General features: G+C 41.5%; 2 protein-coding genes across 2 annotated transcripts in view; one reads left to right on the forward strand and one right to left on the reverse strand.

Annotated features, from left to right (window-relative positions):
• Positions 1–6,875, forward strand: part of rbm45 (RNA binding motif protein 45) — an 8,493-nt gene extending 1,618 nt beyond the window's left edge. Inside the window, exons 2-12 of the mRNA XM_020587287.1 lie at positions 4–254; positions 1,555–1,677; positions 2,007–2,133; positions 2,337–2,462; positions 3,258–3,428; positions 3,862–3,991; positions 4,325–4,415; positions 4,544–4,701; positions 5,028–5,103; positions 5,334–5,473; positions 6,326–6,875. Of these exons, the coding sequence (XP_020442943.1) occupies positions 4–254; positions 1,555–1,677; positions 2,007–2,133; positions 2,337–2,462; positions 3,258–3,428; positions 3,862–3,991; positions 4,325–4,415; positions 4,544–4,701; positions 5,028–5,103; positions 5,334–5,450 (1,370 nt within the window). The 3' untranslated portion in view covers positions 5,451–5,473; positions 6,326–6,875. The remainder of the gene's footprint in view (positions 1–3; positions 255–1,554; positions 1,678–2,006; positions 2,134–2,336; positions 2,463–3,257; positions 3,429–3,861; positions 3,992–4,324; positions 4,416–4,543; positions 4,702–5,027; positions 5,104–5,333; positions 5,474–6,325) is intronic.
• An 88-nt stretch (positions 6,876–6,963) lies between these two features.
• Positions 6,964–15,924, reverse strand: zc3h15 (zinc finger CCCH-type containing 15). The gene is made up of 11 exons (XM_020587270.1): positions 15,685–15,924; positions 13,932–14,033; positions 13,592–13,703; positions 13,257–13,409; positions 12,731–12,822; positions 11,975–12,157; positions 10,700–10,780; positions 10,456–10,521; positions 10,217–10,327; positions 8,738–8,873; positions 6,964–8,102 (listed from the first exon to the last, which is right to left on the reverse strand). Exons 1-11 carry the CDS (start codon positions 15,760–15,762, stop codon positions 7,900–7,902), a joined length of 1,317 nt encoding a protein of 438 aa, XP_020442926.1. The 5' UTR covers positions 15,763–15,924; the 3' UTR covers positions 6,964–7,899.
• Positions 15,925–17,564: the final 1,640 nt, after the last annotated feature.

Genomic DNA, 17,564 nt, shown 5'->3' on the forward strand with positions numbered 1-17,564 from the left:
AAGTGATCGAAAACCTAGATGATCCCCCGAACAGTCGGCTTTTCGTGGTCACAAGTCGGTCGATAACTGAAGATGAGCTTCGAGACCGTTTTTCTGATTTTGGGGACATTCAAGGGGTCTGGGTTGTCAAAGACAAACAGACGAAAGAGTCCAAAGGCATTGCGTATGTGAAGTTCGCCCGGTCTTCGCAGGCCTGTCTGGCCATGGAGGAAATGCACGGCAAAGTGCTGATGGATGGGACTAAACCCATCAAGGTAGCGTTAACCGTTAGACCGCTGAGGAGCTGGGTTACCTGTCGTTAATGCTTTGCAACTTCCAGTTAAAACTGTCGAATCTTAAGGTAACCAGCACCATCTGGTGAATAGCTAGTTAGCTACAATGGAAAGCAAGATCCATTTTCAAAGGACCAGTTCACCCAAAATACAGAAACCACAGTTCTCACTCTCCCCTGCTGGTGTTTAGCAATGTAGATAGTTCGTGTGTAGTTTAAGGTTTTCAGGTAAACGTCTGAGATATTTGCAAACAGAACTCTAACAGTAGTCACATCCACTGCTGCAACCACGATGTGCAGTGTGGCGTCTGCAAATTAGAGAGTTTACGTTAGGTTTTGCGACAGGTCAGCATTGAACTGTTTATTTATTTATGGTTTGTTTCTGTAGTAAGCTGGTGGGATATATATACGTTAACCCATTTTCCAGAAACTGTCAGTTGTACCGGATAATCCACACACTCGGGGTTCCTGGTAAACTGCTTTCTATTTCTAATAAATAGTATGAAAACGTCGATGAATGTGGATTATCTTGATTGACCATGACATCGTTTTGCAAAACACAAAGCACATAGGACTAGGAGAAGAGAAAACAAATATTGTGTTTGTAAAAGATGGAAATTATAATTAACTGAAGTGGCCTGGCAAACCACTGATCAGCCACAAAATTAAAACCACCTTGTGCCAAAGCAGCTCTGACCCATCAAGGCATGGACTTCACAAGACCTCTGAAGGTGTCCTCTGGTATCTGACACCAAGATGTTAGCAGCAGATCGTTTAAGTCCTGAAAGTTGTGCAGTCGGGCCTCATGATGGGTCAGGCGTGTTTTTCCAGGACATCACATAGATACTTGATTGTACCGAGATCGGGGGATTTTAGAGGCGAAGGCACCACCTTAACATTTGAGCACTGTGAACACCCCATGGGACCTGCAGTTGTGGAGATGCTGTGACCAGGTCATCTCATCATCACAGTTTGGCTCTTGTCAGTCACTTGGATCCTTTCCTGCTTCCAACATGTCATCTTCATGAACTGACTGTTCACTTGCTGTGTTATGTACCCCACCTCTTGACAAGTACCACTGTAAGGAGATAATCGGTGTCATTCATGTCACCTGCCAGTGGTTTTAATGTCGTGGCTGTTCAGTCTATGCTATGCTGTACATGTTGGAAATCCAATTGGGAGTCACAAACAAGTCTCTAAATAGCGATAAATAATAACTGAAAATCATCATTTAGACAACCTGGTTGCAGTTATCGCATCTCAACCCATGGTTGGTTGCACAGGTATTTATCGCCCAGTCACGGTCTTCAGCAACACATCGAGACGTTGAGGATGAGCAGCTGACCAGGATCTTTGTCATGATCCCCAAAAGCTTCTCAGAGGAGGACCTCAAAAATACATTCAAAGTAAGTGCACCCTCTTCTCCCTTTGTCTCGTTACATCCATGTACTAAGTGACATGAATCAGGTGACACCAATATTATCACCAGAAATACTTGGCACGACTTTAACACACCATAGGAGTGATGTTTATTTCAGTGCTATATACCTTAACAAAAAACTTTGACTTTTCTGTTTTACTTTGATGTGAGTACATCTTAAGTCTTAAATCTTAAGTTTAGGCTTTGTGAAACATGCCGATGCCCTAAAGTGCTCTATGTTGGTTATGTGAGTAAAGTAAACATTAAGCAATATGTAACCCCTGTCTTCTGCCTCTGTCTCTGTCTCTTTCTCAGGAATATGGCGATATTGAGTATTGTGTGATCATCAAGAACAAGTTCACAGGAGAAAGTAAAGGACTGGGTTATGTGAGATACTACAAACCCTCTGAAGCTGCCCTCGCTATAGAACTCTGTGACAAAGGTAAGATGTGTAAAAGCTTTTACTGGTCTATTATTTGCAGTAGGAAATGTACTGAGAGATGTACATTTTTACTACAAAAACTGAAAAATGTACTTATTCATACCTGAGCTTGTAGTGTACAGGGGCCAGAATGTGTGTGTCTTTCCGACCACGTTTACACATCACTGTTGTTACTGCAGCGCTCATGTTGTCGGTGTTGTTAGCTTACAGGGCCATCCTGGCTGAACCTCGCACCAAGGCTTCTTCAACAGAAGAGTACAGCGGGGCAGCGGCCAGAAGTGATTATGTGGGTGGTGCTGACTCCACGAACCACTACACCTTCTCGATGGGTATGCAGTTGTTTGACATCTGAATTTTATGTTGTTATATCTGGGTTTAGGTTGTCAGTTTTTTTTTCAAGCTTTTGACCAGCACTTCAGTCAGGCATGAGACAGATCACTGATTCCTCTATTATGTGTGTGCTGTTGGCAATTGAGAACATTTCTTATCTTTGTTTAAGCGGATTAATATTGGTATAATTTATTCATGTATATTTATGGTCATGCCTTTGGTTTCTTATGTGACTTTTTAGAAATAAAGAGTCACAGCTGCTTGTCGGAGGGTTGAAAAGCTTTGAAACCCTCCCTCACTCTTTGACGGTAGGCTTTCAGTCCACCGTCAAGTGTGACCATTTGGATCAGGTATAAACACTTATAGTATGCTTTAAAAGACTTTTGGTGAGTCCATAAAATTAAACAAACCAAAAATGAAAGACAGCTCTTCCAAAACCCACATTCAAGCAGCCAGCGAGTTCGAGTTAAAGTCCGCTGTGGGTTATTTAGGGAGCTCACTGTGGGTTTATGTCCCACAGGGGATGTACATGATTAAGTCATGGGGTATGTACAGTTCTCACTGGTACTGAGCAGAAGCACACTGGAATTCTTTCACAGCCATTTAAAGAAGAACTATACCAGCAGGGTGACTGTTTCAGTGGTTAACTCAAAGGTTTCCCGAGGAGGGAATTGACAGTCTTCTGCAACAAATGCACTTAATTACAACTTGAAGCATCACTTGTATGAGGTCTCTGGTATGAATACATTAAGAATCCTCTCCCACTGACCCCGGCATCCCTGTTCCCTCTACAGCTGACCCTGGGAGCTTCCCGGTGGTGGACTACCGCTCCGGTGACTTCACACGATGCCTGATGATGTCAACACGGGCTGGACTCACCCAGGAGCAGATTTTTGCTCTGTTTGACATTATTCCTGGTATGGAGTACTGCGAGCTGCAGAGAGACAGTTATGGAATGAGCAAAGGTTAGTGATTAAACATGTTCCTCTGGAAACTAGGACTGCACAAAGTGAAGGTGTCTTTAATTCTAAACCTGAGGGGATTTTTTTTTTTTTTTTTTTTTTGTGATGAGTACAAGACAAAATTGTGTACTTTTGCGATTAGCAAGTTCCATTTGCAGGATAATAATAGGAATAATAGCAGGGATGCAGTCAAATGTCTTAGAAAATCCTAGTAAATGAGCTCTGAGTTTATTGTATTTCATCAAGCATGTGTTCCTAAGGTCATGTCGGAAAGTTTAAGGTGCAAATAGCACCTGGTTTGCTGTCATTTCTACTTCCTGTCATCTGTGAGTGTTGATGTTTACCAGCTGTTCATTTTGGTGACTCTAAACTGAAGTATTGCACTTAAAACATAACCCTCCTGCCTGGTTGTGTTTTCTGTGCCATGTGCCCTCAGGTCATGCACTGATTCGCTACAGCAACTTGGGATCAGCAGTTTATGCCAAGGAGAAGCTGAACGGGTTTGAATATCCACCTGGCAACAGACTGGTAGTAAATTTTATAGATGATGGCGAGGACCGCAGCAGGTACACTCACACACACACACAATACACAATGTGTCTGCAGAAGTGTCAGAACTTAATGAAGGCATGTAGCATCAATGCCTTTAAAGTTATACAGTATATAATCAATTAAATAATGGGAAGACGAATGAGAGTAAGCACTCTTCATATAGTAAATAACTATGTAGTCTGAAGCAGTAAAAGCTGTTGGCACCACACAGTTTGTTTGATATTAGATCTCTGGTTTCTGTGTGTATACAGCCTGGTCTTTCACTAATCTGGTCACACTAACAGTTTATTGGTGTGAACCACTGAAGAGCAGCCTGAAACAGCCTTCGTGCTTGTTTCTGTGTGTAGTCCTGTAGGTCGGATGGCCACGCAATTTGTTGCAGCCCAGATGATGGCTGCAGTGTGGAATGGACCCTCCACCAGCCAAGTGGTAAAACCTGTCAGTATATTCAGTCAGTGTCATCACCTTAAAGACAAAATGGAGCCCATTGTAACGGTTTGGTTTTATACAGGTAGATGAATTAAAAAAATCACTAATCCTGTGTGTTTTTTGTTTGCATCCTCCAGAGCTTCTCTAGTGTCTCCACAGTGCCACGGATTCAGACAGACGTCAACCTGCCCCCTCTAAAGAAGCTCGCTCCACCCGACAGCAAGGCAAAGGAGCGCTTGTTTGTTGTGTTCAGCCCCTCCCCGCTGCCCCCAGATGTGCTGGAGGACGTTTTCTGGTAAATGTCGTTGCACTGGCTCATAATTTTACTTAACTGTAATGCTGTTAAAAGGTGCTGATGACCTAAATCTGCTTGCTGTGTATTAAGGATAGAATGGCCAAATGGTGTGAATAATGGTCTGTTAACCAGAAGGTCAAAGGTTCAGACAATCACAGTGTTTAAGCTCAGTCGCTGCAAATTGCTCTGCATGAGAGCATCAAGCTAAGTGCTCCGAGATAACAGTGTAATGCTTTTATTAAAGCAGTGCCCCAGACAGTCAGCATGAACTCTGACAATTAAATGTCTCTTCCCTTCCCACTGTGTCTCCCTCTGTTTCTTTCTAGTCGCTTTGGTTCTCTTATTGAGGTGCATCTGGTTCCTGGGAGGAAGGTTGGATATATGAAGTATGCTGACAAACAGGTGAGACTGGACTGAGGAAAGTTAAAAACAGAGGTTGGAGGTGTATTAGAATGGTTGGATAAACAGTATCTGAAGGGAGGAATAAACGGACAGTGAACGATGGAGGGACGGATATAGTTACATATGGACAGACACGCTGACCATCTGTCATTCTCTTTCTGCGTTTCATTCTGCGTCAGTTCAAATCAAGTATTTCTCCATGCCTCACCCCCTTCTTCTGCCTTGCTCAGTGTGCAGATGAGGCCATGGCAGCGCTCCACGGTCGTGTCGTCAATGGAGTGAAGATGAAGGTGATGCTGGCTGATCCTCCCAGAGAGGAATCTCACAAACGTCCTCGCACCTACTAGGACTGCGTCACAGAAATGAAATGGTAAGTGTCAGGCTTTCTGCTGCAGGGGTCACCAGTATGAATAACAGGACATTTGGTACCAAAGTGTTTTACTGTATGTATTCTATATACTGAAAATGTACTGAACTGTTAGGTGATTTCTCCCAGCAACACACACGGACAGCAGAAAAGGTACATTTCTCACAGGAGTGCTAGGGAAGATATTAAGTCTTATGTCTTGAATGCAATGCCAATGTGTGTTATGAAATGTAGTACGTACACTGCGTGCAAACACAAAGAGGGTCAGTGCAGGGTGTACAGACATTTTACTGACACTTCAACTGTATGATGCTGGAAATGGAGAGGAAAAATGAGGATTTTAAAAATAAGATAACAGCTTTTTTTTTTTTTTAAGTAGTTACTACATCTGTAACACAAAAGTACAACTATACACTGCTGTCACATACTGTACATCATATATAACAGCTATTTCTGTTGAGGCAGAAACGGGTAGTTATGTGCTGTGGAGGGAAAGTTTCCAGTGAGATTCATTTTACTATTTCCTCCTCTGACTGAGCAAACTCTTGGCCCTCTGTGACACCGTTTTCTATTAACTCTTGGCCCTCTGTGACACCGTTTTTAAATTCACTGTTCAGAAACTAACAGGATGTTAGATGTACAGTATATTCTCATGGTTTTTAGTATACAAAATACTTTGTCCTTAATCTAAAGTATTTACCTCCAGGTGAACTTGCTTATTTGCACACATCAGTAGCGTGCGACACCTCTACACTCCTGCCAGTTTCTACTGGTCAAAACAAAAGCGTTAGTCAACTAGTTTCTGATAAGTTGTTTCTCTTCTTGTGAGTAACGCTGCAGCTTCTTGTTCCCTAGGCGACTGTTGTCATGACACAATGACACCTGACCTGACAGACCGACATCAAGACCTTCTCCCAACCTCTGACACGACCTTTGACACCTGTCTGACCTAACCTCTGGTCAGTGACCTTGCTGTGACTCACTGATATAACAACATAACACTACTAAAACAGAATCTTAATCACATACAGTATGTGTTATCTATACGTGAAGTACATAGTTCCAGTGTCGACACTGTTTTTTGGCTCGTGTTAGTTTGGACTAACTGCAACTACAGCAGTAGCACACAATGATTTATCAACAGACAGAAGAAACACTTGAAACAACATTTTAATTCAGGTAGTTGTCAACATTTTCTTCTTGAAGAACTGGGCAGGGGCTGCAGTCTGTTGTTAAGCCAAACAACGTGGATGTGTAAAACTGAATCTAAACCTTTTTGTAGTTCACACCTGATCCTTTTTTTCTAATTGTGGTATACCCAGTAGTTACACGTTGAGCTCGCTTCACATGAATATTACTGTGAACCTTTTGTCTCACTAGAAATAAAGCTCAGTTCAACACACCATTCAGCATTGTCTCGCCTCTTTTGTAACTGCCTGATGAATAATACCAGCACTGTGAAACTGACTCACTTAAAGCAAATGCAGTCATTGACAGCATTTCACCAACTGTCTGTTGCTAAGTCACAACGTAGAACTCAGCATCATCCAAGAAGAACCACAGTGGGTGTATAGTAATATTTTATTTCTTGAAAAGGCAATTTGAGAACATTATATACAACACTGGGCTGGTAATGGGGTTGTTTGGTCTCCCTGCTGGGGCTTAATTATAGCACTAACCTGGTCTCAAGTAGGGCTGGTATTTTAGAAGCTAGATCTGGACTTTGACTTCACAAAGTTAGGATGCATTTTCAAACGAAATTTAGCTTCAGCTAAATGAAATAATGGAACTGTTGAAAGAAAATGTCTTCACTACAGCGGTGAAAGTGCTGACACCCTACAGCCGTGACTTTGTATGGAAGCAGCTGAAGCTCTGAACAGATTGTTTCTTAGAACAGAATCCTTCCTGTTCCCACTTTGAATTCAGTTTACAGCAGCTCTCTCAAACATCCATCAATAACATTAGTTACTGAAGCTGTGTCCCACATTGCATTCTTACAGTGCTTTTGTTTGTAATGTCTCATTCTGCAAATCACCATATTCACTATTTAACTGTGATTAAATAAAGAACCCTTAAAGCCTTATTTATCTAAAGTAATTTCAGTTTGAACATGGGTTGCTATGTTTGTCAGGCAACAAAGAGTGTACACACCAACAGATAAATTCTCTTAATGGAAATTCTAACCAGCAGCATGTGGAGTCGGCTCTGATAAACCCTGAATGATCCTGCTGGGACAGACGGTCAAAGGGTCATACAGAAAACAGAGGGGGCAGAGCCAGGCAGTGATGTCGTGATATAATCAGGCTTTATTACTGGAGTCTCTGAAATTTAAAATCATTCATCTAGTCTCTCTGTTGCTCAGCTCCATGCACCCATTGGTCAGTCCCTTTGTCACTTAGTCCGTCCTAACTTCCACCTTGTGCTCCCTCTCAGTCCTCCAGCGCCAGTGTGTTGAGTTCTTCATCCAGCTCTTCCAAATCTTCCCCTGTGAACAAGTTCTCATCCACCGGTACCTCCTCCTCTTCCTCTTCTTCTTCATCTTCATCTTGCCCTCCTCCATCCTCTCCTCCTCCCTCTGCACCCGAAAGCCCGTTGGCCTCAGCGCCACCGCAAGCTCCGTTCAGCTGCTCCTCTGTAGATGGAAATGAGCAGGGAGGATATTTTTTTAAACAGTTTCAAAAGTGCTCATATTGTACTTAGTGTTCCTCTTTAACACCATCTTAGACCCCATTCAGACAGATGTATATCTCTAGGGGATGTGGGGTGAGTTTAGTGGGTGTGCAGGTCAGTGGTTTCCAGCCAGTCTGGAGTGCAGCCAAATTATCTACTGGTTTTCAGTGAATTCGCTGCTTCTGCGGTCATTTAAATCCCTCAGTGAAGACGGCCCTGTGCAGTCAAGTGGATCCGAGTTTTGATGAATCTCAGGAAAGTTCTTTAAGGACGATAACTGTGGATGGTCATTGGTGATATTCACAGAAGTGCAAGTCACACTGAATGATATCAGTATGTATTTCATGACAGAATTATGATTTCTGACTCAAATTCAGCTCACACATTAGCCTGCTTCCTGTCTATTACAGACCAAATCCTGTCCACACCTGAGTTACATTACCAGTGACCGCAGGGATTAGCTTATCCCCCCACCTCCTCCTGTAATACAGATCCTGTCTGAATGGGGCTGTAAGTTATGGCAAAATTCTTCAGATACTTACAGATACATGGCAACTAGGCAAAATTCACATTTTCTAATCAGCAAGTTTTTCTTACCGTTTCCTGTTTCTGTCGGCTGAGTCTTATTCCTAGAGGTGAAACGGTCCATGGATGCTACGGTAATGCCTGTGTTGTCGACCTCTTGTGGAACGAAACGGGACACGTCTATGTCCTGGACCTCTGTAGTATCAATCTGAAATCAAACAGCAGGTTTAGACAGGAGCGTGACACAGGAAATGTAGAACAGAAAACACTGAGAGCTCTGGTCTCGGCAAAACCACAACAAAAATGAGCCACACTCTGCATGTGCAGGTGTGAAGATCAAGCCAGATTTTATTTATAGAGTCCATATTCATAAAACGTGCGCCTCAAGGACCTCCAAAATGTCTTTTGTTCAGACATAGCCAGTGTAACTCAGTAAGTCACACAAACAGATTTTCTGCTTTATATTTCTTGCACCATGTTGGAGTTAAAACCTGTCATTTGGCTGTGGTTTAGTTTACAATACAAACTGAATGCAGTTCTGTCTCTGGCCACTGAAGTCATACTGGGTGCTGAGTAACAGTGAACATGTGTAAGTGTATACTGTGCATTAAAAAGTAAGAGATTAATTAGCAGTATGAAGTCCAGGTATGAAGTACCTTTCAGTGCTATCTGGACCCTCAGGTTTCCTAAATAAAAGCTTGATGCCAATAAAACTGGCAGAAATCAGACTGTTTTTGATTGGACAAAGTTGTAACACAATACCATCTTGCTTCCAGAAACAAGGAAACAGAAAATTAATTAAGATACCAAAAATCCAAGTGTTTAATTACGAATAAAAAGGATGACTGGAAAATGTTTTCTTGTCACATTACACTTGTGCATTCATTTACAGCCTGAATCCTCTTGGCTGCAAACAAATATACAACAGGTGTACGTAATAAAGATGTGAATTATCTGCGGTTTGAAAAGGCAGGTGACTCCAATTCACCAGGAACTAGACCATTTAAATATCAAACCCTGCTCTTCAAAGTCTGATGACAGCACCAAACCACTTAGCGTAACTTGTAATAAAGATGCATTATTGATACTTGAGGATGAGGGAAAGCAGTCAAAATGTCAACAAACCCCTTCATGTGTCTTGTTTTCACGCGTTGCCTTTTACTGCTGTTTTCTAAATATTTAAATGCACAATGGGCTCATACTGCAATATTTTTCTGAACATCTGAAAGCCAGCGGAGGACTGCCTGACAACACTGACTTCACAGCATCACCAAAATAACTTGGCTCAAACTGGGAAACAGTGGCAGACATCAACAAGACTGATGCACTTTATATTATGTAACAACAATGCAAAGTGTATTAGAGAGCAAACAATGCTGAGTGCAGTTATTGTGCTGGGACACCTGGAGCACAAATCAATATGAAGGCATACAAAGCCAAACTAAATAACCATCGACAGGAGAAGGTCGTCATCAACACAGAAGCAGCAAGAACGGAATCGTACCGACTCCACCAAATTCAATTCAAAAGTGTTAATAATTTTATAATTACCTCTTCCTCATCATCGTCGCTTTCTTCATCTGCGTATTGAGTGTCATCGGCTTCAGCGTCGTCATCGTTAACCAGCTCTGGGCGGAACTCAAACACCTCACGGCCGCTTACCTACAGTTACACGTGACTTAATTAAATCCCGTGTTACTGTGGAAATGTCTGATGCAGCATCAGTGTCCATAACATGAACTGACCACAGGAAGCTACACTGAGACACAGACCACTGGTGCCACACTCACCACTAGCGATTTTCCGGCCCTAAAGTCGGCCTTCTTCTTCTCCATCTCCTCCCTTGCTTTATCCACCTATTAATCAACAGCAGCCAGTTACACTTTAAATAAAATGATTCAGGTTTTATCATTTAGTCATGGAATAAAAACTAAATGTTCTGAATAATCAGAAGACCTCATTTCCTTGGGGAAATATAAGGGCCTTAAAATGAAACATCTCTGACACTAAGAAAATGTCTGAGCACACTCCAACCTTCTCCTGCCTTTTTCTCTTCTTCCACTCCAGGAAAGTCTCGAGGGTAATCCGAGTCACGTTCACACCTAGAGCTGCACGCTGGAGAGAGACAGGGAGATGTCAGGAGAGAAGACAGCCTCCAAGGTAACATCAGTCACATGGAGGACTCAGATAGTCTTAGTCCCAGTGTGGCAGCCATGTTGGAACTCCTCCCCTTATGTGCAACAAACTCTGAAGACATCTGTCTCAGACTCATTGACTTACAGATTTATTTCTGTTGCTTTTGATCTTTCTTGTGTTTCCGTTCTCTGTGTAGACAGGCATTTTATAACTTGTACAATTGTATTTGGTAGCACGTTTTCATAATTTCTTTTAAATTAAATATAGTAATACAGTGGTAGGCTACCTTTGTGCTGTTCATATTACCTGTCCCTCCTGCAATGGCTGGCAGTATGTTAGCTGCTGCCCTCCTCTCCTAGTGTACATCTCTCTATTCAGCCATCTCTTCCTGACCCTCTCTTGCTCCTTCAGCAAATGAATTAATATTCCCTGGACTGAGGGGGCAAACATTCAGCATCAGAGTTTATGAACTAGCATTAAATTTATCCAGAGTAGTCCATATACATCCATGCTATATACAGTGTGCTGACCTCGGCAACAGCTGTATTCTAACGCTAGCTTGCCTAGCCTTACTGGCTTGATAAGAGCATATTAGAACTGATAACGTTGTGTTAAAACACACAAACACGGAGAGGAGCAGCTGTTCACAGACAGTTTGTCCTCATGTTTGTGTGTGCGAGAGACAGAAACAGAGTGGCGTGTAGAGGGACTGAGCGAACACATGTACTGCGTGCGGCACTATGCTGAAATAAGATTTACCCAATATATTTTCAATCAATATATAGTGGTCAATGCTAACATTGTTAGGCTACAGCTAACAGAACAGTAAGCTAACTAAGCTAATGCCATGCTAACACATCTGGTTTTAACATTTTTACTAGAAGTGAAGAATTAGCTGGGCTTAGTAATTGTGAATTTATGTGTAAACCTCTTATAGTCACAGACTACCTGCTTAACTTGCTGACGAACTGAAGAACAAAGACTCAAGCTACATGCGTCAATCAGCAATTTCAAACTTTTTGTCCACTCCCAGCTCTACCCTGGACCTTCATGATGGTGACTGTTGAGATATGCGACATGTCACTCATGTGACGAAGGCATTCTCGCTCACATTCCTTTTAGCCTCTCTCATTTTGGTCAGTCTGTGAAGCGCCTCCCTCCATCCATCCTTACCTCACTCTCTATGAGTTCCTCCAGCGAGACCTCTTCCTCTGTCTCCTCCTTCTTCTTGTCTTTTTTCAGTACAAAGCCTGGTGGCAGGGCGTGTCGGTACATGCAGCTGTCGCCCCCCGCTGGACACACCCAGAACCAGCCATACTTATTATTTTCTATGGCCTCCAAGAAGTACTTGCACACCTGCAGACAACACAGTAGTGTAGATAATGTGAAAACAGACAGCATCTTGTATTATTACTGTATTTAATTTAATATGTCTCAGGGCAAACAGCCATGAGATCACAAATTAACTGAACTCAGTTAAGCTTTCAATCATGACCAGCTTGACTCTCCTGTGAATGGCTCCAGCAGAAAGAGCAATATGGCACAGACAACCAAACACACCACAATCAGTACATGCACTGCTGCCCAACCTTTGGTTCTCTCATCCTCAGTTTTGACACTTGTATTATCACATTCATACTTCAATTCCCAACACTCATATCAATGTCCTTCTCTCCGTGTCTGTAACATGACCATTTCAAGTTCTCTTTCATTCACTTTCTTTAAAATTAACAACAACTAGGCTAAAAAAAATCCACACCTGCAAGTCTCCAGATGGTTCTCAGTTTACAACTGTTAAGTCCTTCAGCTCTACAGATTTGGAAACAAATGGTCTTTTTGGGCCATTTGATGAAAATGCCGTTTTCCTCCATATCTTCATCTTTACTTGTTCTACTCATTATTCATTATTTGTCATAAGACCAGACTTACAATTTGCGTTTTGGCTTTCTTCTTCTCAGCCTCTCCGTGTTTTTTGTTGACCACTTCCTCCAGCTTCTTCTCATCCCAATTCTCCATAGTGTCTAACCAGAACACAGCAGGCCCCATGTTAAACACAGGTCACTGAAGTGAGTTCTTCCATGTTTAACTGTAGTATTTGCATCTTATCAAGAGCTTTGCAAAAAATAAAACCTAATACAAACAAGATGGTGCCTAGCATTGCACAACAGTGACATTTGTGTGGCGAGTTGCTGAAAATGTCATCGGAGGAAACTGCACAAATCTTAGTATTGACAAAAATTTTAATCTAACTTCAACAATTAATTATTTTTCTGTCGCTCAACTAATTATTCAACTGCTCACTGCAGAGCTAAACCTTTTACTAATTTATTTTAGCCATTCAGAGATGATTACATCAAACGTGTCAATTTAATAAAAGTAAACATGATGTAGAAATGATGTCGCCACTCGGCTGTATTGTCTCCCAGTATCCTGGTCATCTACACGACATACTGACCTTTCTCCAGGTCTTCATCTCGCTCATCCACGTAGACGCTTTTCTTCTCACATTTCCTCTCCATGGACAAATCATGGCTGAATTTGCACTTGTCCCCTTTCGAACACTGGCCCTGCTTGAAGAATGCACACAGCACTGACTTTGGGTCGACTCCTGCAGAAATAAGAGAGGACTGATTGATTATCTCCTATAGTACATTGGTCAAATTTAGTGAACACACAGTGACAGCAAGCAAACATCTGGTATCTTTACATGTTGAACAACTAAAATGAGAGACTAGCAAAATTATTTTGATTCATCTTTTGTCACTTTCAACTTTCAGACTGTGTTGTTACCTTTGCTGACTTTCTGGGCAGCAACTACAGGTTTAAACAGCTCATTGAGTTCATCCATCTCCTTTTTCTTATCTGCCTTTTTACTGGTCTTTTCTGCCTCAGCCTGGGCAATCTGTACATATAAACACACACTTATTTTCATCACACAGCTTAGGTAACCAAAATCTCCTGATTGTTGCAATCTAGTCCTGAAAGTGACAATTCAAAAATTAAAATGACTTGGTAGAAGAAAAGCAAAGTAAGAAACAGCACCAGATGTTTGATTTTTCTGTTCAGGAAAGAGATAGTAATAGGTATAAATGGATGGAGAAAGAAACAGACACCGTCTGCCTACACGTACCTGTTTGGCACTTTGTTGTCCATATTTCACTTGCTGAGTAACGTTCTTGATGTACTTCTGCTGTTTAGCCCCTTTTTTGTTCTTCAAGCCAAATGTCTTGTCCTGGGGGAAACAAAACATGTATATTAGTCATAAGTTCTATGATTATCTTCCAGTAACAGTGAGCCGTTCCAAACATGAACGAGTTCCTACAAACATGTTTTCCACAACATACCAAGATGAGGGGGAACGCACTTGTAGCAGTACCTACACACACACACTATGTATTTCTGAGCACACTGGCCGACAACTATGTAAACAGCATTATTGCTTATTTTTTGTGCTTTGTCAAACCACAAGAGCAACACAGAATGACACAACTGGCGCTGCGTGTCCGCTCACATATTCTGATATTGCAGTACTACGATACAGATATACCACTGCAAAATCTGGCATGCCTCCTAGCTGAGCTCATCCAGCATTGACAAAGATTGTAACCAACAATTTATTAGACCCATACAGTGTGACATACAATGAACAGTCAAGACTGTTGTTACCACAGGGTTTTAAAACAAGGTCAATGCACTGTTAGTTTTAAAGCTGCAACAATTAGTCAACAGACTATCAACAGAAAATTAATCAGCAGCTATTTTCATAATCAAATTGCCCCTTTAGTAAAGCTTAAGCAACAATATCAAATATGTGCTGTTTTTAGTTCCTGACAAAAGGATGATTTGATACGTTTCTTTATTACACATAAAAGTAAACCGAGTATCTTTGGGTTGTGGACTGTTGCCAAACCAAGACATCAGAAGACTTTACTTTGGACCATGGGAAATTACAATGGGCATTTCTCACATTTACTGCCATTTTAGACACAAAATGACAAAACAAAACAATAATCTGCAACAACTGATCATGTAAATCATCACAGCACAAGTTAGGTTTGGCCTTTTCATGAGATTTTGTAGCCTTATCCATAAATGGCATATGAAATGTGTTATTGCACTAGTGTACTTGCTCAGTATCACTACGTGTTGTGATCGACATTTTCCAGCTCTAACATTCAGGACAGATCTACAAGGAGTACAATAATAAACAGTCTGGCACATTATTAAGTTCCAGTACAAACTGAGTCTGGACCACGGCAAACGGCGGATAATGCTGGTTACACTGACAGTGATCATGTTTTATGGTTAGGGGGACCACCAGCTCGAAATTAAGAGTAATGTCACATAAAAAGGATTACGTTTACAAGGTACTAACCAGTTTTAACTCAGCACCGATACAGGTGCAAATCTGTTCCCTCGTCTGTGCTGTGGCCCGATCACAGCCAGGCCTACTGCACCGCGCTGTGAAGCCCGTTTATGTATTAACCAACCAACCAAATCGTGTAAAACACTAAACAATATGTTACGTTAACTCTCGCAGTTTTAGCTCGTGAATTTAGGAACGTATACCAACCTTACGTAGAAAATGTATGAACACAAGTGAGGCGGCACGGCCCTTGTAGCTTGGCCGCCCCAGTAAGCTACATACATTTTTCAAAGTTAGCCGCTTGACAGCTGGCTAGCTCGTTTAATATCGAATTAAAGTGATTAGCGCTTTTGTAACCAAAACGGGTACTTAACGATTAGATAACGCTGGCAGCTGTTCAGATACCAGCGTTCACCTGTCAGTACTTGTAATGCCTTCGGTTAGCACTGAAAATACCCGGCACGTTAGCTGACCAGCTAACGCGAAACACTAACATGCTAACTCGAGTTATTTTTACCTCAATTATCTTTTCCTTTTTCTTCTCTTGAGTTTTTTTATTCCCATTGACCGGGACTGCGGGCTTCTTTGGAGGCATATTAGATCCGGTTTAATTGTGTACAAAAGCGTGTTAGTTATCTGTGTTATATTTATTTTATGTGGCGCTTCGGCTGAGACACCAGTTCCACTTTACCCATTTGTTGCTAGCACGGTACAGCAACAGCGCTCTTAGGCCACATGTGAGTAGTTGATGTTCTGTGACATCATCACGCAGCCAGCGAGGCATGACGGGTACTGTAGTTTATAGATAAACGAAGTTATTGAGTTAACAAAAAACGTCTAAAATAACAATAACATCTAAACCTGCTTTTGAGAATAGGAGCCTGGAAAACCAGATAACCTGGAGCATACATTTTATATCTACAATACATTTTAAAAATAAAATATAGATACTTTATATTATTTTGATTGGGCAGTTTCACATCCTACTTATAGCCCTCCCTTAATAAAATCAGGATGGCTATTTCCCCCTTTACTGGGCTGATTTTGAATTCATTTTGTTTGATTCAACAGTGGTTTTTCTTGGCATTTCACAACTTTACCTTTAGCATTTAGCCAGGTAAAAGAATAATCTGGGTTAAAACCTCTTATTGAGGACAGACAGAGTACATGCATCCACAAACAGCGTGGGAATAAAGATGACGCAGACATAAATAGGCAAATAATTTTACTTAGTGTTCACAGTAATCTCATTGTAGTTGTAGTATTTAACAGCCAGGTGTCAGTGTTGCAACATCTGCCAGTTGACGTGAGACACAACAGAGGATGAAAGCTCTGAGTAGTTTAATGGTCAAGTGTAACAAAATGCCATCATATAACCTAAGAGATCATACTGATATCATAATGAGAAGAGTAACAAGTAGTAGTTTAGTCTTTAGAAGCAACTGGCTGGATCAAGCACCTGAATGAAAATTAATTCTCTGTTACATACTCAAAAGAGTGATTTCAAAAAGCATCATGGACTTATGGGTATCCGATTATTACAGAATCAATTGTATGCAAATCTTAAAACAATGTAAGATGATGTGTAGCCATCCACAATGTCAGGTTTCAGCACAGAATATTTTGTCAAATTCCTGCCTCACCCTTGAACTGTTTGAGCTGTAACACAATGGTCAAGCAAAATCAAAACACTGCGGCTGTAATCATGAGGGTCCAGAGATGCCAGATGCTGAAGCAGAAGGTGACTGAATGAATGACTAATGAGGAGTTTACACAGATATTAAGGAAATTCAATATGGTGAAAAATCCTGCTTGGCAGAACCTAATGTTGCCATGTGCAGCTGATTCACTTTTTACCAAGAAACACGACAGAAAAAAGAATTGTGTCTCTATAATTGGTGGCTTACAAATAATTGCCCTAAGCATAAAAAGCTTGTTACAGAGCCACCATCTGGCTCATGGACATAAGACGGTTTTATTGCCTCCATTTAACAGTTTGGTTATATAGACTGCTGGTCAGTTAAAACACCCCTGGTATGACTTTTAATGCCTGGGTATTGGATGAAATTTTACACCCAGTGTATCCCAAAACATTGGCTGTGTAGGCTGTATGGTCTCTGAGCTTTAAGTGCTTTGGGGGGAAATTAGGAGAAAGCAGAACTTGAAGAAGTGCAACAACAACGGTGCTGCAGTCTTTTGTGTTTGAAGAAAAGCCCTTTTGCAGCCCGATGTATGCCATGGTTGCAGGGCATAGAGCCGACCAGCAGGAGTTTTACCACTTCAGTTGCTGATTCCACTTGATTTAATTAGATTTCACTTAAGTTACTAATGTGATTTCATTTGGCACATTTGACATGTGTGGCCTTTATCCACATCCTGTCTCAGTTTCAGCCACTT

This window comes from Monopterus albus, unplaced genomic scaffold, assembly GCF_001952655.1.
Source record: "Monopterus albus unplaced genomic scaffold, M_albus_1.0 scaffold450.1, whole genome shotgun sequence".
Lineage (NCBI taxonomy): Eukaryota > Metazoa > Chordata > Actinopteri > Synbranchiformes > Synbranchidae > Monopterus > Monopterus albus.

Excerpts from the sequence above, each read along its gene's own strand:
- zc3h15 (XM_020587270.1), bottom strand. The coding sequence starts at position 15,762 with ATGCCTCCAAAGAAGCCCGCAGTCCCGGTCAATGGGAATAAAAAAACT. Across the intron at positions 8,874-10,216 it reads GCGACGATGATGAGGAAGAG|ATTGATACTACAGAGGTCCA; the intron begins GTAATTATAAAA and ends GTTTGATTTCAG. Across the intron at positions 8,103-8,737 it reads GCCGACAGAAACAGGAAACG|AGGAGCAGCTGAACGGAGCT; the intron begins GTAAGAAAAACT and ends TTCCATCTACAG.